Here is a 23,658-nt window from a genome sequence, read left to right on the forward strand (position 1 = left end):
TGCATAACAGAATGTGATGAAGGACATGTTGCAGCTTTGAATTAAAAAGCTAACTTCTCGATTTGCTTTTGCTTTGCAGGATCAAGCATGAAAACATTGTGGCGCTGGAGGACATCTATGAAAGTCCAGATCACCTCTACCTGATTATGCAGCTGTAAGTCAAATTTCTGTTTGATTTCTGCTTGTTGACAAGGGTAAACTCATTTTTTTAGGTGAGCTGGTAACAGTTTTTGTTGTTGTTGTTTTTTACTACCACTGTATTATGTATGTAAGATATGCAGCACATAAAACTGTATCTACTTTTGTAGCGGTTGTTTTTTTGAGTGGTAACAAAAAGGTCTGGTGGGTAGATTTATCTACCAGATATTTGGCTGTCGAAGGCAAAAGAAAATATCAGACCCTGTCTTTTACTGCTGCTAAATGTCTTAAAATTTTGCATCAACACAATGTGAACATTATTCCAACATCATCAGAGTCTGATATTTTGTTTTACACGTCAAACAGAATATCTTGTTCCACATCTTTTATTTCCAACTCAAATTTTAAATCATCCCAACATCTTTCAGAGGTTAAATTGCAATCCAGTTTTAGTAAAGGTGAAGAGTGGTGCAGCCTTTTGAAATAGTTGTGTTTTGTACCTTAAAGCTTTTGAAACTCAAGATTTCATAAATAGCAATGGACCGACGAGGCTAATGAAACGATTTGTTTAGACAATCATCATCGTCCAATTGACAAAAAAACAGCACTGAGCACAGACTTTATTTATCTATTTATTTAATTTTATTTATCCGTCCACACACCTATTTATTTAGGCATCCTAAGCCCGTTTTCTCTTACAGATGCGTCTCTTTTGCTTTTAAGGGCATTAAAACATAACTTATGGAAAATAAGTTGCAGACAAGATAGATTCAAGCAAACAGAGACAATGTAGTTGTATTCATTTCATTTCATTGTATCTCTGAAGTAACACAACAAAATGCATTTTAGTCAACTGAATATAACTCAGATGATGTAACTGTGATATCGTTGGATTTATCTCTATGACATGTTGGTCTCTGCTGCTTCGATTCAGACCATTTGTTTGACGGTCGCAAAAGTCAGCATATTTTTCAAGGACAGATTAAATTGAGATTGTTTTCTTTTTCAGATGAAATATTACTGTTGACAGATTTTTATTTTTTGTATGTTCTTTTCTATGTTGAACACAGTTTTTGTAATATTCCATCAAAATAATCTATAATTTAAGAATAGGGAATAATAAGGAAGAATATTGATCCGATCAGGTCTTTCTCCTTTCTCCTCTCATTTAAATAACACGACTTATTTGCACACATAAACACTGTCCATGTGCTAAACAATCAGAATATCCTATCACTCTCTTTCTCACACTTTCAGTCTTATTCCACTGCCCACCCACCCATCACCACACACACACACACACACACACACACACACACACACACACACACACACACACACACACACACACACACCTTTCAATGACAGCTCCACAGAGATGACAACAGCAACAAACACACAAAAAGCCGACCCGTACTCCCACACACTAACACCCACAAGGCTTCTCTTCTGTCAGAAACATCTCGCCTTTGATGGTCAGCGGTAGAGGGAAGCGGCGATTGCCTGCGGTTCACCCGTAGGTGCCCTACTGACCTCCTCTGCAAGGTTATTGCTGCTTACATAAGCGGAAAAGTTAGTCTGCAAGTTTGGCAGTCGTTCTGGAAACATTTCAGTCGAGTTCAGGTGGAAGTGATGGCCGCTGATTACACAACAGTGGCTCAATTTCAACAGATGTCAACAGATATTCCTAATGTTCAAGTTCTTAGAGTTCGATGCCAACTCTCAAAGCATGACGATCAAACCACTTAGTTTATGTGCAGGAGATATTTAGCTTAGCCTACGGTGATTCTATAGTTTCTGTGATGTAATAACAAAATCTCAAATTTAAATGGTGATTAAAACACATTTTCTTCATTTTGAAATTCCCTTTTCTGTTCTGCTTTTGGATTTGTATATTTAAAAAAATATACAAAATTTTACCCCAGTCACATGGCCTCAGTAGTATTTTGAGTTTCAGTTTTGCTTGGTTGTAGGCCAGCCATATTAAAAAAAAAACCCTTTACATTTTGACATTTCTTTCACTTCACTTTCTTTCCCTTCATGTGTCAGGGTGAGGCTTGATATCCGAAACTGACCTGCCCCTGCATACACCAACAGGTCACCTCAGTCCAACTTCCAGAAAAGTCAGCATGATCAACTTGCATTAGCACCCACAACTGAACTGTTCACGGCCGAATGAGATCATGGAACCATCCATCCATCCATCCATCCATCCATTTTCCTCAGCTTATCCTGTTAAGGGTCGTGGCCTGGAGCCTATCCAAGTGGCTTTCGGGTGAGAGGCGGGGTTCGGCCTGGATAGGGCACCAGTCCATCGTGAGGCCAGGTCATAGAGACAGACAACCATTCACACTTACAGTCACACCTACAGTCAATTAGAGTATCAATCAGCCTAGTCCTCATTTGCATGTCTTTGGACTGTGGGAGGAAGCTGGAGTACCAGAGAGATCCCACACAGGAACAGGGAGAACATGGAGACTCCACACAGAAAGATCCCGTGCTCGAGCCAGGGCTCGAACCTGGAACCTTCTTACTGTGAGGCCACAGTGCTGACCACTGCACCACCGTGCCGCAGAGACCTCAGACCGATATTACCATGAATTCAAATCCATTCAGTTGTGGGTTGGAGGGCATGGGCTGATGATCAGCTGCAGGAGACTCAAATTAAAAGGAAAAAACATCTCACGTAGTTTGTGCTGTTTGCTCTACAACACACAAACTTAAAAACGGCAGCATGTACCATGTAAAAGGGTACGATTGTTTGTCCATTTCCCGAAGTGAAAACGTGCAGGTCTAACATCTTGAAGCTTAATATTGCACTTTTAAGGGAACAAATGTGCACCAGCACCTACAGAAATGTACTAACCAGGGTAAATACTTGCCCCGAGTCAGTGTTTATGTTAGTATTCGCTCGGCTCTTTAGAGGTTTTCTCTGGTGAGTGTTCCTTCCATCCTTTATTTGCTAGAATACTGCATCATAAACTCAAGGCTTGTCAAAGGCAACAGATCTTAGAATAAAGTAAAAAACAAACAAACAAAGCAACACTTGTGCAGACGGTTGCAGGCATTTGTTGCAGAGGATTCGAAAGGGATCTACTTTAGCTGAAACAGCTCGCCGCATTATGGTCTGATATTTTGTTCCCTCAACTGTGCGCTCATGTAATGATAGCTGACCCACAGTATGTAATGGTATTTATGCTCAGAAGCAGGCAGTGGTATACGGTGACATTTTCCTTCCCGTCTGCAGGCATTAATGCTGCAATGTGAATTCAGTAAATGTTACATTTAGGTTCTGGCATTAGAATATAATTTTCCTGTCTGCTCAAGGGTCTAATGGGATTTGACCTCAACCGATGGTATTTTTATAAGAGGCAGAGTTTCGTAGCTCTGTCTAGAGCTGTCACAAGAAGTAATTGAATGGTAATGTGATGCCAGCCAGTACTATTTGCAATAGAGGCTAAAATAGAGTGAAACAGTACAACTACATATTGAAAGTTTTCTGAAGACTGTTAGAGGTACTGTTTTTTAAACTGAGAAACCCATTCCACCTTTCGCTGACCTGACTTTCCTCCAACTCGTTCTGCTACTGAAAAAGATATTCCTAATCCTAGTTCTAAATCCCTATGTAGGCCAGACTACAGTAAAAGCTCCTCCTGGTTAAGCTGTTTAACAGGTTAATTGAGTTTCCTGTTGTCACAAATAACCTGGTTATCTGTGCTTCCTGGTCTATGTTTGGGGAGGAAGTCATAGAAGTATATTACTTATGATATGTTGGCGGGATAATTTCATATATTGAAACCAAGCTATTGTAATTGTGTCTGCCTGCTTTTGTTTCCAAGCATGTGATGAACAGTGAACTGACCAAACTGACTGAATGTTGTCAGCCTTCACTGACAAGCAAACAATAATTTTGATTTGATTTCTAAATAATCTGAGTTTTTCGGGACTTAAAGAATTGCAAATGGAACGCTGACTGGTATATAAAGACAATTGTGCCAATAAGACGGAAGTGATGGTGTTTGGATTCTGTAAAGCAGGCCTTGCCTTCCGTGGGGTTACATCGTACGCATGAGGCCAGGAATCTGAGCGTAGTGTTTGACTCTGATTTGAGTTTTTCACTCAGTGATGCTCAGACTCAAATTCATGCTTTTGTTTCCAGCCATCTTGACGACTGTAACACATTATTTTCCGGACTGCCACAGAAATCCATCCACTGTATCATTTGAAACACTGCAGCCAAGGTTCTCAAATATCAGCACGTTTCTCCTATTCTGGCCTCTTTGCACTGGTTACCTGTGGTGTTTAGAATCGATTGTTGATTTGTTTTTAGGGCGGCACGGTGGTGCAGTGGTCAGCACTGTCACCTCGCATCAAGAAGGTTCTGGGTTCAAGTCCCAGCTTGAGCACAGGATCTCTCTGTGTGAGTCTCCATGTTCTCCCTGTTCCTGTGTGGGTTCTCTCTGGTACTCCAGCTTCCTCCCACAGTCCAAAAACATCAAGAGGGGACGAGGTTAATCCAGACTCTAAATTGACCATAGGTGTGACTGGGAGAGCCAATGGTTGTCTGTCTATATGTGTTGGCCCTGCGATGGACTGGTGACCCGTCCAGGGTGAACCCCGCCTCTCGCCTGAAATGCTGCTGGGATAGGCTCCAGCCCCCTGTGACCCTTAACAGGATAAGCAGTAAAACATGGATGCATGGATATTTGTTTGTAAGTCATTGAATGGCCTTGCCCCGTCATACATCACTGACATTCTCACCCCATACACCCCCCCCCCCCCCGCCCCCGCACTCTTAGATCTGTTGATCAGCTGTTGCTCACGGTCCTCAGAACAAGGCTCATCACAGAGGGGAACAGGACATTTGCGCTCAAGGCTCCACAACTGTGGAATGCACTTCCACTAGCAATCAGAGGAGCTACCTCAGTGTCCTCTTTTAAAACCCTCTTTAAAACCTTCTTTTATAGGATGGCTTTTAACAGAGTTCTCCTTTACCCATGCTTTTATTTGTTTTACGGTCTCATCTTGTTTGTTGGTTTTGACTGCAATGTGTAAATGAATTGTGCTTTATGTCTGTGAAGCACTTTGTAAACTTGTCTATTGAAAGGTGCTGTACAATTATTATTATTATTATTATTATTATCATCATCATCATTATTATTATTATTATCCATCCATCCATCGTCATCTTCCGCTTATTCCTACACATTAAGGGTCGCGGGGGGGCTAGAGCCTATCCCAGCGTCTACGGGCGAGAGGCAGGGTTCACCCTGGACAGGTCGCCAGTCCATCACAGGGCCAACATAGAGAGACGAACAACCATTCACACTCACATTCATACCTACGGTCAATTTAGAGCATCCAATCAGCCTCGTCCCTAAATTGCATATTTTTGGACTGTGGGAGGAAGCCGGAGTACCCGGAGAGAACCCACGCAGACACGGGGAGAACATGCAAACTCCACGAAGAAAGATCCCGTGCCCGAGCCGAGACTCGAACCCGGAACCTTCTTGCTGTGAGGCCACAGTGCTGACCACTGCACCACCGTGCAGCCCTTATTATTATTATTATTATGAAACTCTTGCCAGCTTGTGGTGCTGCTTTCAGACTCAAGATTCTAGCCTGGAATTCTAATGCTACCCATTAGCAACTCTATGTCCCAGTCTTGTCAAAGAAAGTCAGTATTTTCACTACAAATCCTCTAATTTTCACCTGATTTGATTGCCCCAGTGTTTTATATTTTAGGACGAAAGGCCACTGCTACTCAACAGTGCTATATAATGCTGCTTTATTTCAAAATATAGAATTCTTTATGATTATATACAGCAATATATTTGCTATTTTACATATAATGCCATAATGATCTCATTTAGAATTGGAAGTGCTTTGGGCATTCTTTGTCTGCTGGGACCGGGTCATACGGCTCAACATCACATCTAACAATATTTTGAACCAAATATCTCAACGTAGATAAATACATGTTCTATAACAGTCTAGTAATTTTGGAAAATGACATCTCTTTACTGTGGTGCAACATTTATAACCAGAAAAAGAGCACAATGTAAACTTAACTAAAATGTAAGACGTAGAAGAAGATATTGATGTAAAACTGATTCATTGCGTAGCTCTGTTGTCCACCAGTTGAACTGTATCAGTGTATATATGTGAGAAAATAATTGCATATTGAGAGAAACTACAACTATATATAAAGTGCTAGTTCAAGTCCAACAGAGGCAGGAATGGAAAGACCCCCCTCGGCTCCATCTGTACCTCTTTCTTTGCATCTCTTGTTCTCACCTCTATCATACCATCTGCCCTCATCTCCCCTTCCTCCCTCCTATCTTCTCCCCTCACACCTAATTTCCATCACATTCCTCCTGCTCTCCTGTATTTTTCCGATACAGGATTTACCTCCTCCTTTTTTTTTTCTTTTTCTTTTTTTTTGCTTGCTACGCTTTCAGCTTACCATCTGTTCATGCAATGTCAGTTGTCATGGCGACAGGGTCAAAGGTAACATCGGGTTTATAACTGCAGTAGGAGATCTGTTGTGATTTGATGAAGTATCGGGTAACTGTCAAAGAAAATTTCTCACTGAAAATAGTATTTTGTGAATTTTCATGAATGGAATTGAAGTGCCACGACTCACTGTTTGTCTCTCGTTAACAATTTGTGATGTGATTTTATGTGAGGGGGGATTCATGATGACCAAATTGATGAATTGTTTGGTGAGCATTGTGAAGAATTTCGAAGCTGAAGCATTTCGAAGCTGAAATTCAAACCTTCATCTAATATTGGACTCAATATTTTTGCCATACGCCGATATTTTGTACATTTCCACAGGTTTGTTTCAAACTTCTGCATGTTTATACGAACCGATAATCACAGATGAAGAGACGACCAACTTTGTTCATTGTAACATACAACATTTGTCCATCATTTCCTTTAAGTCATGACAGATGCACAAACAGTAGTTCTGCAAACATGCGAGAGAAAATAATGCTTGAGTAAAAGCGATGTTTGAATTCACGGAGTACTATTCTTCCTGTATGAAGAGGGACATTTTTTTTAATTATTCAATGTGTAATTGCGGCACGGTAGATCAATGCAGTCTGAATCAGTTTCCCTTGTTCCCAGCTTGTCTTATGTAAGCCGGACCGCAGGGAAGCAATCAGTACGTGCTGCTACGCAAATCAATGTAATCTAGTGCAACGTGGGCTTGATGCTGATGCTGTTTGTGTTGTGAATTACATATTAGTAAAAGATAAAAAGCCCCATAGAGTAGAGAGGAACTGTTTCCAGTAGAGTGGCAGCATCTGATGTACCGCAAGCTGTGAAGGTGAGGAACAAGTTCTGGTAGCATCAAATCAGCTTCTGAAAGTTCATCGTTCTTCTACACTGTGAATAAACGGTGTCAACAATAAATGCAATAATAAATAAACTTCCAAAATGCTTGGTGATCATATATTGCGCTTTACTAAAAAAAAAAGAAAAAAAATGTATGATCACCCATCCATTTTCTACTGCTTATGCTGGTTAAGGGTCACGGGGGGTGGAGCCTATCCCAGCTGCCTTCGGGCGAGAGGCGGGGTTCACCCTGGACGGGTCACCAGTCCATCGCAGGGCCAACACATATAGACAGACAACCATTCACACTCACAGTCACACCTACGGTCAATTTAGAGTGTCAATCAGCCTCGTCTCAATTTGCATGTCTTTGGACTGTGGGAGGAAGCTGGAGTACCAGAGAGAACCCACACAGGCACAGAACATGCAGACTCCACAGAAAGACTTAGTGCCTGAGCCGGGGCTCGAACCCAGAACCTTCTTGCTGTGAGGCGACAATGCTGACCACTGCACCACTGCACCACCGCGCTGACCCTAAGATGAAAATATACTCAATTATTCCTAATGTTCAGCTAATGGTCAGCCGCCTGTTTCTCACTGTTCTATTCAAAGAACGGCTGATTAAATGTGTAATGCTATGTCCTCCAAAAGAAAGAAAAACCTCAAATAGACACAAGAACAGCTTATTGGTCAACTTGGGGGTAAAAGTAAGAACATAATAAGAGATAAATGCAATACCTTTTCACAAGCCATTACCATTGAATACTTCTGAAATGTAGGTGCAGTTATGAGGTGAGTTGCCAGCAGCAGCTATGTTTAGGAACTGCTTTTTGCACAAAAATGCAGTGTTGAATACTCTCAGAGGAGATAGTTGGGATCATAGGACCTACGTACTCATGATAGTTTGAGCTACAGTTACCCTATGTTGTTTTTTTTAACATGGGCCCAGATCGGCCAATAGGATAATTCAATTGCAATAGCTAACCACAGGAAAATTTCCTCCTGAATCAATCATGGAGGAGGAGATAAAAAGCCAACATTTACTTTGCTAACATTACCTTGGCAGCACCAAAGCTTACATGATGAAGGCATATTAAATATTATTAAGACTCCATGTCATAATTTTAAAAGTTAATCTCCCGTGAACCACTTTTTAAAGTAATAACAAATAGTTTTTTTTCCTAACAGAGTAAACTGTTGACACATTTACGTCACAGTCAACTTTGGTAACGAGTAAGGCTTGTAGACAAAGCTCGTACAAACTTCAACAGAATCCCCAACCGATCAAGCTTAGTTCTTATAGATTAAAAAAATAATAATCCCAATTTCCTTAGGGGGTTTTCTCAGTTTGACAGTCTTTTAGTCCTCAATGAGGTTATTTGCCTAACACTGAAGATACACACTGAAGAAGTTGAGGCTTTTGTCCTGTCTCTCAGAAGTACAGTATTTGTGCTTGCGTTAATGACACATACACGACTCATTAACTCATAGGTTCTCCGAGGGGTACATTCTTTTGGATCCTTGCCTTAAACATCACCTTATTTGGATGCCGCACAGTCTGACATATTTAGAATCTGGCAACAAATCAAACCAAAAGTCCAGACATACAGTAAGCCTGTGCCATGACAGAAATATCTCTTACGTGCACATTTCATAATCTGATTATTGATTGCTGATGCTGTGAGGTAGCCTAGATGCTCTAAAATAAGAAAGCACAGGGCTTTGATTTTTGCATGCAGATATTCAGATGTAATGAAATTAAAGCAAATTTCCAAATAAAATGGAATTATAAAGCTTTGTCTTAATAGCTGTCTGGCTGTGTTAATCAGGTTATGCTTGCACAGATTAGGAGTTTAATGGAATTATCGTAATTAGAGTGTTTACATGACAGTTTCCACAGTGCGAGTATTCCTGTAATCTGCTTTAACCGTCTGTGAGAACAAACAAGGTCAGGATCAAAGAGGAGAGGAAAGAAATGTCAGTTTTTCTCCCTTGATGGCGATTAATCGCTGCAGCAGCTTGATGCTTTGGTTGTGATTAGTTCATCAGGTCCCCAGACCCTGAATCTATGACACGGTGCACACGCTCGCTGTCAACCGTGATGCACGGCCTTGAGACTGCAATATACCCGCCTGCAACTGAACAGATTAGGTGAAGGAGAAAAACATACAGCACTGTAATTCTCAGTCACGAGTGTTTAATTTTTAAAGGTTATTTTATTGGTTTGAAGTCAATTTCAAAGGTACCAAGCAGGCTGCATCTCCTCCCTTTGAGAACATTTCCAAAGAAAGTTTTTGAAACCTTCATACTCATACCTTTGTGTCATTGGCAGTGGTTTTCTTCTCTGTATTTGCTGGTGGTTCGCTACATTACTGGCACTAGTAGATCAGGAATATGGACCCTAAAACCTAAAACCTCTGCTCTGTACTGTAGCTCTGCCACTGGTTAAACCTCCACAGGAACTTTCATCATGTTACATCTCTCAGCATTTACTTTTCTACTTAAAGGAGCGGTGTGTAGGATTTCAAGAGACCTTTTTGCAGAGATTTCGTGCTCCACAGTGCTTGCCACCAGAGTTTCCCATATATTAATCTATTTGTGGCAGGCCACAACAATAAAAAACATTTTCCGCCTCGGATTAATTTTTTTTTTTTTTGGAGCTGTGTATCGTCAGTGAATAGCACATTGTTATACACTCCAATTCAGTAAATGGTGATATTGCCTTTAGTCTGTCAGTAAAACCAACGAAGAAGAGAAGGAGCAGTCTAATTAAGCTGTTAGTCTGACCAGACCTTTCTCTGCAGAGACAGCCGGCCTGTTCCCATCCTTTAAGAGGGAGGATGAGAAGCAACGGAGAAAGAAAGGAGACTTAGTTGGACAAATGCAGAAAGGGAAGGTGAGCAACAGCTCAGCAACCCTAGTATGCAAAAGGGCTAACTCCCAAGTCAGCTACAGTGCTCACTCCCGAGTTAGCTACAGTCCTCCAAGAACAAAGCAATCATGGCTAGATCATTGGAGGTTTCCATTAATGGCAAGGAGATCGATGATGCAGCTTTTGTCAATCATGCCCCAAAAACTGTCAAACAAAATATCTCTATGTGTCAGGGAAGCGTCTCACTAGATGTTCAACAGAAAGCTTAAACTGTATCTTAGCCTTTACCTAGCTTTGCATTTGCCCTCTGCTGCAGTTTTTTAAGCAATCTATTTTAGGTATTTTACTCTTTTTAATGTTTTCACTATTATTTTGTTATCTACGTTTGACATGCATTCTGGTTTTATTCTCTTCTCAACATTCTCTTTATGACATTTTTATTTTGTTTAAAAGCACTTTGAGCTGCAATCTTTGAAAGAAAGGTACAATACAAAGAAAATGTATTATTATTATTAGTAGTAGTAGTAGCAGCAGCAGTAGCAGTAGTCATAGTAGTAGCAGTATTGTAGTCCACTGTACCACTGGAGTTTCACAGGAAAAGGTGTTACCCAGTTTTTGAACAAAGCCGTAAAATGCCTCGATACTGCTCCTTGAAATTAGTTCTGAATGTTTGGGGGAGGGGTGGTGGTGGTGGTAGATGAATTAGTATTTTTTGGTGTGTTATTCTTGTCAGCTGCTGCTCCTCTCCTATTTTCTGCTTGATTTTATTACTTACTGAGCCATCATTCCTCCGTCATCACAGTAAATTTAAAGGAAAGGACCACTCTGTTTCATTGTGTAAGGGAAATATAAAACACAACTGGTAACTGATGTTACATCTACGACTGTTACGTTGCTGAGTGAAGGTTTATTATTACTGTAGCTCAATGAAGCACAATGGAGTTGATTTTAGTCTAATAGCTTTGTCCTTGAGAAACAGGGATATAACTTTGATACATGAATGGGTGAAAGAAATGGTACTGGAGAGACTGACTTACATAACCAGAGGAAGTGTAGGAGAAGGTGGTCAAAGTGAGCACAGTCATTCCAAAATAGCTAAGTCTTTTACACTTTTATTGTTTTAATCTTTTGTTAAATCTGAAGATTTCAAGAAATGCTTCTTTTCAAGGTGATAGTCGTGTTTGATTTGTATGAACGTGCAAAATTCAGTGATAATATTGTTTTAATGGGAGTTTCCAGGAGTTATTTATTCTCAATTGGAGATTAAGATTACATTTTGGGTAGCCAAAAGTAAAGGTTGATGGTTGTGCAACAAGGAGTGCCAAATCAATCAAACGCAGTCCAAACATGCCCACACATTTCTCAGAGGAGGGCCAGTCAGCCATGATAAGGCTCATCCTAACATTCAAGCAGCATGCACTGTTGTTTTATATCATCACTGGCAGGTGACACTATCGTTTATGTATCCGTAAAAGTCAACACTGAAAGTATAACATGTCATAGGACTGTGGATTAATGAAGGCACCATATAGAGAATTTTATAGCCTGAATCAAAAATGTCAAAGACTAAATGTAGTCTTATAAAAAAAGAGTGGATATGCTGACATTGTCAGAGTGCCCTGAGATCTCTCTTATTCTGGTGTAGCAGAATTGCGGTGTTCGTGACCTTGTGAATGGGTCTTTGTTTGGTTTGTGCTTTTCTCCTTGCGTTTTTGTGGATGTATATATGTGCTTTCTTTCTTTTTCTTTTATTTCAACCCCTATGCGTATGTGGTGCTACCCTTGCATCTGTGTGCAAACTTGTGTGGGTTCTCCTGTTTGATTGCCATGCTCTCCTTACGCAAACGCTTACGCAACCGTGCTGCCTGGTGGCTGATCTCCCTCTCGCTCGCGCGAATGTGTGTGTGTGTATGTGTGTATGTGTGTGTGTGTGTGTGTATTTAGCCCTTTCTTGTCAGTCCCAGACACGACTGCCTCTGAAACCAAACAAGTCGCTGCCCTCTTTGAAGAGAGAGAGAGGATTAGCAATTAATTCTGATCTCTTTTTTCAGAAACTTCATTAGAGTTTAACTTCCGCAAGCACTAATCTGATCTGTCGCCGTGACGACGCCCCACAGATACTCCGTGTGACTCTGTGCGTGCACAAATTTGCCCTTGTGCACTCTTGTACATGTGTACCTTTGTATATAGACAGGTGTGTGTGTATCCTTCAGTATTTACACGCAGCAGAGAAATACTGCAAGGGTGCAGGATGGCAAATACTTTGCTTGAATTAACTATACTCATGGAGTATACATACTTCTTCTACACAGCTGCTTCTACTGCCACCAGCTGTGTTTAAAAGTACTGGAGATTCAAGAGTTCTGTGAGTTTTTGTCCAGCAGGGGGGGGTATGTGCCTATGCAGCAGAAGCTGAGCTAGTTCTCATCTCTACATAATGTATGTATACCTGGACAAGTCATCTCTTGTGATCTGGAGTCATATAACTTAAAATGAAGTATTGAAAGAATCTGCCTGAGGTGATAATTTGCAGATTATTTAATTTCCATCAGTCATTTGTTTCTTCCTCTCTGCACAAACACACACACTCACACACACACTCACACACACCTTTTTCACCCCACTTTCTTTGCTTTGATGGAGAACTCTTATTCTTTTTTTAGCATTCCACTGAAACACTCCTCTAGAATATTAATTAAAAAAAACAGCAACAGGGTACTCTGAGGGCACATCAGATCTGGCCGTGGATCGATTCCAAAATCGATTGTTCCTGTAAATTCTATTATCCTATTAGATTATATCAAAATCCATCCTCTGCTTTTTGAGTCATCCTGCCAACAGATAAACCAATCCTGGTGATCATAAAAACTTTTTTTGTCTGAAACTTAGAGACATATTAATTAAGGCACCAAAACTGATCATTTTCTTATGTGCAAGCAGGAAATTAAACTCTGTAACTGCTTGTGCTCTGTGTGTGTGTGTGTGTGTGTGTGTGTGTGTGTGTGTGTGTGTGTGTGTGTGTGTGTGTGTGTGTGTGTGTGTGTGTGTCGTGACTTCACGTACTTTCAGGGACACAAACCAGACTTGGACCAGTTAAATTGGGGCAGCATGTGCAATTGGGGACAAAAGCCATGCACTCGACCGGAGAAATGCTAGTGATGAAGCTTTTTGGGAACTACCGGTACTCTTTTTGTCCGTCCTCTCCCAGACAAGAAGATGGACACCCTTCTCTCCTCTGTGCTTGTTAGCTTAGCACAATTAATGTCAGTGGAAGGGAAGTGTTAGCATACATCCATCAGGTTTCGGACCTTTTTGTCCACATTAATCTTCCTAATTTGCCTCTAAATGGTGGCGCATGATCAGTTGCTGCAGTCACTCTTGAAGGAGCTTTTGGGGTGCTGTGTCATATCACTCTGCTTGCACAGGAAAACAATTCCAACTACGTGTCTTATTCAAAAAAGGTATACATTTTATAATTTTTATTTCATAGGGCATGTTAAACAGAACCATTGTTATAATAATGCAGGCAAATATCATTTTGGAGAAAATGTATTGGATGGAAGTGTAATAAACCTTCCTATCAACTCCCATTCATTGTGCTAAGCTAACTAGCACTCACCAGGTCACTGTGGGTATCAGCTCCAGAATGCAGCAATGAGGAGAGAGCGGTATGTATTCTCTTGTCTGGCTGTGGGGAGGATGCAATTAAGCATATGACCTCTTGATGACACCCCCTGCTTCATTCAATGACCAGGCAGTTTTGAATAAGGGTGCCAAAGGCAAAGCACAGACCAGGGCACATCATCCACTGTTGCTAGTTGGCTGTTACCCCAACAGAGTACAGCGTAACTGTCCAATTACTAACCCAGTACGTGGGCAAAAGAACGCTGACCAGATCACTTACAAGTGGTGCAAGAGAAAGAAATATATATATGTGTGTGTGTGTGCGTGCGTGCGTGCGAGCGTGCGTGCGTGCATGCGTGCGTGTGTGCTTGCATGGCTGAGAGCATTGGCAGCTCATAAATTACCAGTGATCCCCTCCAGACCTTTGTGGGTTACTTGTGTGTATTTGCTTGCTTGCATGCATGCTGATAGTTTTCACACACAGAATAACACACATTTCCATTCGGCAGGGTCTCCGGGGGCGAGTTGTTCGACCGAATTGTGGAAAAAGGTTTCTACACAGAGAAAGACGCGAGCACGCTGATACGGCAAGTTCTGGACGCTGTAAACTACTTGCACAAGATGGGCATCGTACACAGAGACTTAAAGGTAATACACACACACACACACACACACACACACACAAACATTTATTCTTTTGAAGCCTCACACCACAGGCATACACACTCACACCCCCCGCCTCCCATATTTCAAAGCAACATAAGCAGATTTTGGCTGCCAAAAGATTTACTGCCGCAGAAAGAGCAGTGGTTAGCAGATGCAGTTCATTGTGGGTTAGTGGGGCACGTGCTGGCTGCAACCCTTCAACCAACCTGAGGCACATTTTTAAATCAATGAAGAAAAACATTTTTCTTCAAAGGCACTATGTGTTGGCATTGACTGACTCTCAAATTCCAGTCGTAACAGACGAGCACATAGCTAATTCTGTAGTTGATGCAGTACTGTCCATCCATCCATCTATTTTTTTCTGCTTAACCTGTTAAGGGTTGCGGGGGGCTGGAGCCTATCCCAGCAGCTTTCGGGTGTGAGGCGGGGTTCACCCTGGACAGGTCGCGATTCCATCGCAGGGCCAATGCAGCACTAGGTCCCTCCAATCTAACTTTACTATCTTAAGTTACATCATTCCCATAACGTGTCTGCAGAAAGAAGCTGCAGTGTTGGGCCTGGAGTAATAGGACCCTAGCTTGTTGCCTCAATGCCACATGGCATCTGGAAGCTTGTGGTTTCAGGCATGCAGTTCAAGGACCCCGGCTGCAGTTTGCAGATAACCCCAACTCAGAAATCCAACTACTGCTCAACAGCAGGGTGAGAATATGTAAACTGTTGAAACTCCAATAGCCGTATAAGGTAGAACTTTTATCTTTTGTCCTCACATGCAGCCTCGGCCTTGGTTAAGCTACAGCTAGCTTAGCTCCTCTGCTTTTAGCACAGAGCAAAGTACTGGGAAATAAAACAGTGACGGCAAAATCATAGATCATTGCTTTTGGTTATGTTTTCAGTGTTTTCATTAACTGCACTATAAATCCTTTTTTGACCAAAGTTGAGTTTGGTGTTCAGCAGTATGAGACAGGCTGGGTCATGGCGAGGTGGTTGCGTGATATCTTCTCAACATAACACACGCCTTGACATGAAAACAGTTATTTCTTAATGTAATCTTGATATATTGTTTATTTTGAATGTTCTAAATTCATCCATCCATCCATACATCCATTTTCTATACCACTTATCCGTTAAGGGTCGCAGGGGGGGCTGTAGCCTATGTTCTAAATTCAGACACTTACACATAACACCTTCAAGGTGGCTTTATGTGATTATAATGCCTTTAAAATCCATGAAAACCCACAAGTCTCTCAACTGTCTGTCTAATCCTTTTCTCCCTCCAGCCAGAGAACCTGCTGTACTTCAATCCTCAAGATGGATCAAAGATCATGATCAGTGACTTCGGGCTTTCCAAGATGGAAGGCAGTGGTGATGTCATGTCCACTGCCTGTGGCACACCGGGATATGTTGGTGAGTGTTTGGCCTCTCTGTGCTTTCTTAAAATAAACTGTTGTGAGCAGAGTTTTTGTTATGTAAACTGTCCTAAGAAGTAATTCAAGGTTCTTGTTGCAGGTAGTTAGCTAGAAAGCCAGAGACAGCAGTGTGTTGCTGAAACAGACAGAAAGTGGACTGGAAAACCTTAAAAAAAAAAAAAGTCAGTTCATCCTGTGTTTATATCATTGTCATGGTTAGGTGAAGGGTGTTTTTTCCAAGTTGTTTGCTTGAGTTGGATGAGATTCTTCCTCCTGCTCTTTATTCACAGTTTCCTCATCCAAGTCAGCCCAAATCATGTTACCTGGTCAGCTGGTGTCAGTATGGCTCCGATAGAGTTTTCCAAATCTCTTTTCATGGACAAATGTCATTGTTGCGTGGTATATTTGCTGGCATAGCCTCCATCTATGTGTTGGCGCAAACGTAGGGTAAATATGGAGTTCTTGGGATTTTGGTGTCAATCCAACAAGGACATAAAAAATTCAGTGAGCCCATGTTTTTCCCATCTGATACCATTTATGTTGCCTGTGGTGTGTGTGTTTGTGTGTGTGTGTATGTGTGTGTGAGCGTGAGTGTGTGTGTACCTGGTTTTTGCTACCAGTTGGAGACCTTTTTTGGTTATCAGGACCCCTAGTCATCATGGAGACCAAAATCTGGTCCAAATGTGGCACAGCGTAATTTCTGAATTCCTGGTTAAAGTTTGAGTTACGGTTTCTGAAGTGAAGTCATGTTCCGTTAGGGTGAGGAATGAATGCGAATGGAAGTCAATGGAATGTGTGTTTGTGTGGGTGACGCTGCTTGTGTGTATGTCTGTTGGTGCAAGAAACAGATGGTTTGTGTTGAGAACACTCACCTCCATGTAAATACACACTGGATGTTCAGCCCATGTTTTTGACACACCCTGTACTCACAAAAGCTGTAATTGTTAATGTTACATTTTTAAACTGGCCAACTTGGGTTCTAAATATCCCCTAATTAACCACCTGTTCTCAAACCTGAACAAATAAAACTGGACTTAGTGAAGACGTGTCTGAGTTTCTTAAGTTACTCACATCTTGAAAACACCAGTCAGGATTTGACTGTAAATGGTCAGGTCTTCACGTCAGACTCTCTTTCGTCTTTCTTTGCCTCTTTCTATTTCATCCAGCTCATTTTGGGGCCCCTGCTCTCCTCCTTGCCCTCCTGCTGAGGTTTACTTGGCTACAGGTCATTTACATGCCAGACGACGTGCTTCTAAATATAACTCAAACACAAATAACCCTCAAACACACCAACTGAAAACCAGATCTGAATGATGAGCACAAACGAGTGCACATAAACACAGTCTGAGCGATTTGCTCTATCAAGTATTGGTTATGACTTTTGTGCATGTATTTCCATAACTGCTAAACACACATAGCTTGTTAAAAAAAACAACCAACTGTTGTCTTTACCTGGAAATGCGGCATTTGTGTGGCTTTCGCTGTAACTTTGACCTTTGGGTACTCAAATCTTTTCAGTTTATCCTCTTGTTCCAGTGGATGCTTGTTTCAAACTTGAAAAAGTTCTTCAAGGCATTCCTGAGATTTTGCATTAAAGGCAATAGGAGTTAAAAAAAATCAACCCTTTCAGCCCCAGCAGTAATGTTACAACATATACTGAGCTCAACACAAGCTTTTCTTTCATGAAAGAGGCAACAGTTTGATGAGCACAAAAAATCCATTCAATCAGTGTAAACCTGCAGATTGAGATGAAGTTCCAGAACAGCTACCTAAGGACTGAGACAAACGGCTAACTGAGGTGAAGTTTCAACCTGCCTCTATCTCTGGCAACAGTCCCTGAGTACCTGAAGTCAGCCATTATCATGCCAGTTTCCAAAAATACCCCAAACATCATCTTTGCGTCATTGGACTCAAACCAGTTTGCTCAGAGAGGTAACAGATGCTCGTACGGACGTCATCTCTCTGGCTCCTCACTCCATTCTGACTCATATGGAGAGACAGAGATGAGTTTGCTATTTGTAGACTACAACTCTGCTGTCATTCCCAGCAAACTCACCTCCAACCTACAGACTCAGCTCATCACCATGACAACTACATTTGGAATTTCCTGTAGTGAGACTGGGCACACCACAAGGATGTGTACTGAGCCCCATCATCTATCCCGTCTTCACACACTATTGCATTCCGGCATTCACCACCAATGTCATCATTAACTTTGTGACGACAACATTGATTGTGTGATCTCCAACAGTAATAAATATGCTAACACCCCCGTACACAAAATAAGACTAGATATGCATTTTTGCACTGCACTGCCAAGGGGTCAAAAATTTGCACGGCTACTCTTAGCCAGCCAACCAGATGGAGCTGAAAAATACCTGAAAATACTGCATTCATCTAATGTAGGAATGCATGTGGATTGTATCCTTTCACTTTGCAGAAATAGCCAGATGTTACCAGATACAAGTTAAATTGTGTTGGGGATGTCACAGTCCTGTTTGGACCATTTGGACTTTTAGTTTTAGACTAAGTCTGGACTTTCTTGCATTGTGGTTTCTGCATCATTTTGGATTGTTCCTTCTCATGTTGTAGTCCATTTTTTTTTAAATTTTGAAATCAATTCCCTTTCGTGTCTTGTCTGCCTCACTTCCTGTCTTTGTCTGTTTCCCGCAGTTTTTCAGTGCTTCATCTGTGTTTTGTCTGCTTATCATTCCTCGTCAGTCACAGCCCTGTGCCCAGCTTTGGTCATCCTGTTAGCTCCTTCCCTGCCCTTGTGTTCGCCCACCTGTTTCTTATCAGTTTCGTTAGTGGAGTGAAGTTCAGTTTCTCATTACTTATTGCGGTGGTCAATGGGATGCATCTCCCAGCCGTGGAGGTCATCAACTGCCCCCGTGGTATCATCTGTCTGAACTCCTTCCATCTGGCAGACATTATAAGGGCTTCAGACACCCGCTTTTCCAGACTGACAAATAGTTTATTGCTATAACCCGTCTGAATGAGTCCATCAATTATCCCCATAATTGTCTGGCACATGGGAGTGTACATACACTCACATTATGTCACCAAATATGGCACAAAGGGGTCCATTCCTCTGTTCCTGGATATTGTTTCCAATATGTGTACCTATTACTGAAATTCATGACCTCAGATTAACCTGTTTAACCACTGAGTCTTAATTGATTTGTTCCTTGACTCTGCCTCTTAAGTGCTGTATCATAGGTTTGACTGCAGTGTTTGTTATGCCAGTAGTAAGCAGTAAGTGCAATAGATGTTGCGCATGTACTGCACTACTTAATACTCCTGACCAGTTTATTCAGACTTTTTTAACTTCTTTAAAATTTGTGCTTTTCTTATTGTTTTCATGTGGTCATGAATGAAAAGTAAAATCTCATTCTTATTAAAGGCGATATTTGTCATTTATTCCAAGCTCCAAGGGGCATTGTATATGAAGAACAAAAATTCATTAAAAAAATTTACAAAAAATCTTTAAATCAAATGAATATATATATATATATATATATATATATATATATATATATATATATATGTATATATGTGTGTGTGTGTGTGTTTGCGTGTGTTTGCATGTGTGTGTGTGTGTGCTTTTAATTATTTTCTAAATGCCATTATCTCATGGTGGTAGCTTAATCAGCTAATAATCTTGAGGTAAAGAAGCTTGTTAACTTGTTATTTCAACAAGTTACAACAAGGTAAATGCTTAAGCTATCTCATTATCTCTAGGTGACAAAGCTCATTGTCTCCTAAGACAATTAACTGTTATCACGAGATGCTGCAATTCAAAAAGTAAGAACACATAAATCCTTAAATACATAGTGATTTCTTTGGGGGGGCTATCACGTTACCAATATTTAGCAGTGAAAAGCATTTTAGATTGATATGTATTAAAATAAGTGTAAAAGTTCTTCAAGTATCAAAAGTCCTCAGTAATCTGACTAAATCCTGCATCCACGTACATGTGAGTAGTATTTTAATGTTGTCACATGATAATGGCAAATAGACTTATATAAAAGGACTGCCCACAGCAAACTGATCATATACAATATTTTAAAAATCTGAAAATATTGCACCGTATTACCAGCAGAGACTGATATATCTGTTAAAAGGCAGATTTTAGCTGACAAGATTATCATCTCTACCTGGTTTCACTCTCCTTGAGTATTGATAGGCAAAAACCTTCAAGATATGTTAAACACAGCCATTAACTTGCTGAATATCTTTGTCATAGCTTGACGGACTTTAGTGGTGTAAGAGAGGCTGGCAGGGGTTGCCGTACGGTGAATACACCTCACTCACCAAGAGAAGAGATGCACTGGTAACTGATGCCAGTGTCCGAGGGTGTTAGCCTCCTTGCTAGGGCGTCTACCCTCTGATCGTGATGGCACAGTGTTGAGTCAGACACTTCTTACACAAAGGTGACATCGGTGCTGTGACCCCGATGGGAATGAGGTTTATAGGGGTGATTGCAATGGAGGCAAGCTGTTAGTGCTGTGGAGACTTCACCTTAAGAGATGAACTGGTGGCTAATGCCGGTGCCTGTGGGTTTTAGCCTCTTTGCTAGTGCATCTCCCATGCCATACGGATTATCATGGGTATGAGTCCCAGGCAGACGCTGCTAATATAACACAGGTTGCAAAGGATTTGTAACCCATTTGTTAATGGATCAGTTTGCCACATTGCAAAGACGGACTGTTGGTGAAATAAAAGACACATTAGCTGTGTGTTAGTTCACTGTTTTCATTCATAGTCTCTTTTATGCTGATTATGGTCAAAGGTATTATTTTTCTGTTTAGAAGGCAGTTGGTCGTAGTTGACATGATTTTGACGTTGACTTCCAGTAGATCATTGTCCCCTAACCTTGTCTTTGGAAGTAGTGAGAACCAGACACAATGAGCTCAGTGCATAAAAATGTCTTCACTTGGCATCCAGCAAAACAAGAACCCACAGGCGCACCATTAGAATGAGTCAGGGTATACCTAAAAGCTCTGATTAAGTGCATGTGTGAAAAGTTTATCTTTTGCCCCAGATATGGGCCTGTGTGTGTTTGTGTGTAAGCGTGCCAAATGGTTGTCGAGCCAGCCTTGTGTGCAGTTATGGTGAGCTCATCAGTTATTTCTCCCTGTCCAGTACTTGATAATGAACGCCAGAGGAAGGTCAAGCCAGGCTGCAGCAGAGCAACACTAGAAGCCTTTATAGCTGCTGGTTATGCATCAAAAAGATTGTTTCGAGTTCGGATTGTCACAGATTTTTCATGGCAGGCATTTAGATTTTGGCGCTGTGAGTGTGTGTACCTCCTGCAAAACATTTCCCACGGTTAATCGAGCCAGTGTGATTTAAATTTGGGCAGACGTGGCAAGTCTGCGGCCTTGTAAAAGAAAAGACTTCTTCTCATAAAAATAACACTGCTGCTTTTACCGAGCCTCAAGCTGACAAGAGAATAAAATATTAAAATAGCAATACAGATTTGTGTTTACATAAACAGCTGCAGGCCTACTGCAAAATGAAGTTGTATAGGTAGATAAATCTGGAGATGGATATGGAAATCTGATACTAACTGCTGATCTTTTCAGTTCTGTTATTACACGTTGGACTGTGTCATGCATTAGCAGTGCACCCGTATTCTACACTATAGGCTAAGCTGAGGCAGCTAATGCAAGGATCAGTGTTTTGAGATCATTTCTCACTTCCACCCAATCTTGATCTGAAGTGATACCCAAAGCCCAGGTTCTTTATCAGGTCTAAAAAAAAAAAAAAATTAACATTTTAAAATTTTCTCTCTTTCGTAGCCCCAGAGGTTCTCGCCCAGAAGCCGTACAGTAAGGCGGTAGACTGCTGGTCCATTGGAGTGATCGCCTATATCCTGTAAGTGCTACCTCATCTGCTCCTCATCACATCCCACTATAGTGAGTGGTTTCATTCATGCAGGCTCAATGTTAGCACCTGATTACAGGTGACATAGATTTCAAGGAAATTATATCAGATCATTTGTGACCAGTTAACGGACGCACTTAAGAATACCTTTTTTCAACATACACAGTAGTGCTTTGATGTATAAAATCCATTGGACTTAGCCAGTGGGATGTCACATTGAGCTATTGATCTTTGACATTTTGGGGTTAATTCTGAGCCAAAAGTGACCAATTCTGAACAAGAAGGGGGAGCTAGGAAAGAGGAAGGGAAGTCATCAGCTAATGCTAGCTTGGGCTAGACAGACACGTCTGTAAATCATGTTAACTTTGATATTACACGGACAAAACCCCAGACACAATTCAGAGCTATGAGCAGGCTCACAATGCATTAGTAGACTATAGGTACGTCATTGTGGTAGTGACTTGTCAATCCCAAACACTTGGCATACCCTGTTTTATCACATATTTCACACAAAAAAGGACCATAATTTGCAACAAGAACATCATACTTGGTAAAAAATTAAAGTATGATTTTCTCAGACTCTCATACAATTCTCCAATTGGGGCCCCCTCTGCTGGTCATTAGAAGGACTATCTCTGGATTAGCGGCACTGCTAATGTATGCTATTATGCCCTTAGAGGTCATGCAGGACCGCTCTGTACTGTAGCTGAATTAAACTCTGACAGTGGTTTCATGTGAGTATTTGTTGATCCTACCCTGTGTGTGTGTGTGTGTGTGTGTGTGTGTGTGGGGGGGGGGGGGTATTGTGCACAATGATGTTGATGTTGCCATGTGCCGTCATCAGAACCAGACGCTGCTCTACTGAATGGCCTTGTATGGACATAGAGCTGCAGGCCCCACTTCATTTTCACTCCATTATGTTTTTCTTCTGTTGCGTCATCACCATCACCACACACATTCATTCATGTGTGCATATGTACCAATAACAAACGCAATATGTGTGTCTTATAATGGTAAACTCTGTGTGTGTGTGTGTGTGTGTGTGTGTGTGTGTGTGTGTGTGTGTGTATGCGCAGCATATTCAAGAGTCTTTGCATCTGTTTGTGCTCTAGTGTGTTAATGCGCAGCGTACAATGCTGAATGTTGATGCCCAAAGCACAAACACACCACTTTATGATAATTTTAAGGTGCCGTGCATGTTTGGGTGTGTGTGTGTGTGTTTGTGTATGTGTGTCAATATCTTGAGGGTTGTTAGATCTGATCAGGGGTCAGAAGTAAAAGGGCAGAGATCAGCAGCAGGTTAATGGGTTACAGATCATGCGAGGTGGCCAAAAAAAATCATATAGATCAGTGTGTCCCAGTGCATGTGTGGGTGCGTATGTGTGTGTGTGTGTGTGTGGGCGCGTGTGTGTGTGTCCTTGTATGCCTATGAAACCAGGTGTGGAATTGATTTTTTTATTTATTTACATTGAACTGAGTAAAATGAGAATTTGTCGCAATCGCAACACAGTGGAGAACAAGTCAGTGTGTGTGAAAGAGGTAGAGCGCAGAGTGAGAGAGAGAGAGAGAGAAATAAAGAAAGAGAGAGAAGGACACAAAGCACGTCTCCCTGCTGGCAATTAGCACAATTAGCATTGAGATTCAGACCTTGTTAGATTTTAGCTGCTGCTCAGGTGGAAAGATCACATCAGGTAATCAGCCATGATAATCACCTGGGAC

The 23,658-nt window shown here is 41.3% G+C and overlaps 1 protein-coding gene across 1 annotated transcript in view; it reads left to right on the plus strand.

Annotated features, from left to right (window-relative positions):
* The window catches only part of camk1da (calcium/calmodulin-dependent protein kinase 1Da), a 72,114-nt gene that overhangs the window by 37,427 nt on the left and 11,029 nt on the right, over positions 1-23,658 (plus strand). The window contains exons 3-6 of the mRNA XM_086201047.1: positions 80-154; positions 14,488-14,626; positions 15,922-16,048; positions 21,855-21,930. Of these exons, the coding sequence (XP_086057173.1) occupies positions 80-154; positions 14,488-14,626; positions 15,922-16,048; positions 21,855-21,930 (417 nt within the window). The remainder of the gene's footprint in view (positions 1-79; positions 155-14,487; positions 14,627-15,921; positions 16,049-21,854; positions 21,931-23,658) is intronic.

Source organism: Aulostomus chinensis, chromosome 4, assembly GCF_037954235.1.
Source record: "Aulostomus chinensis isolate RoL2024-O1b breed Wild chromosome 4, RoL_Achi_v1.0, whole genome shotgun sequence".
In the NCBI taxonomy this organism is placed as follows: domain Eukaryota; kingdom Metazoa; phylum Chordata; class Actinopteri; order Syngnathiformes; family Aulostomidae; genus Aulostomus; species Aulostomus chinensis.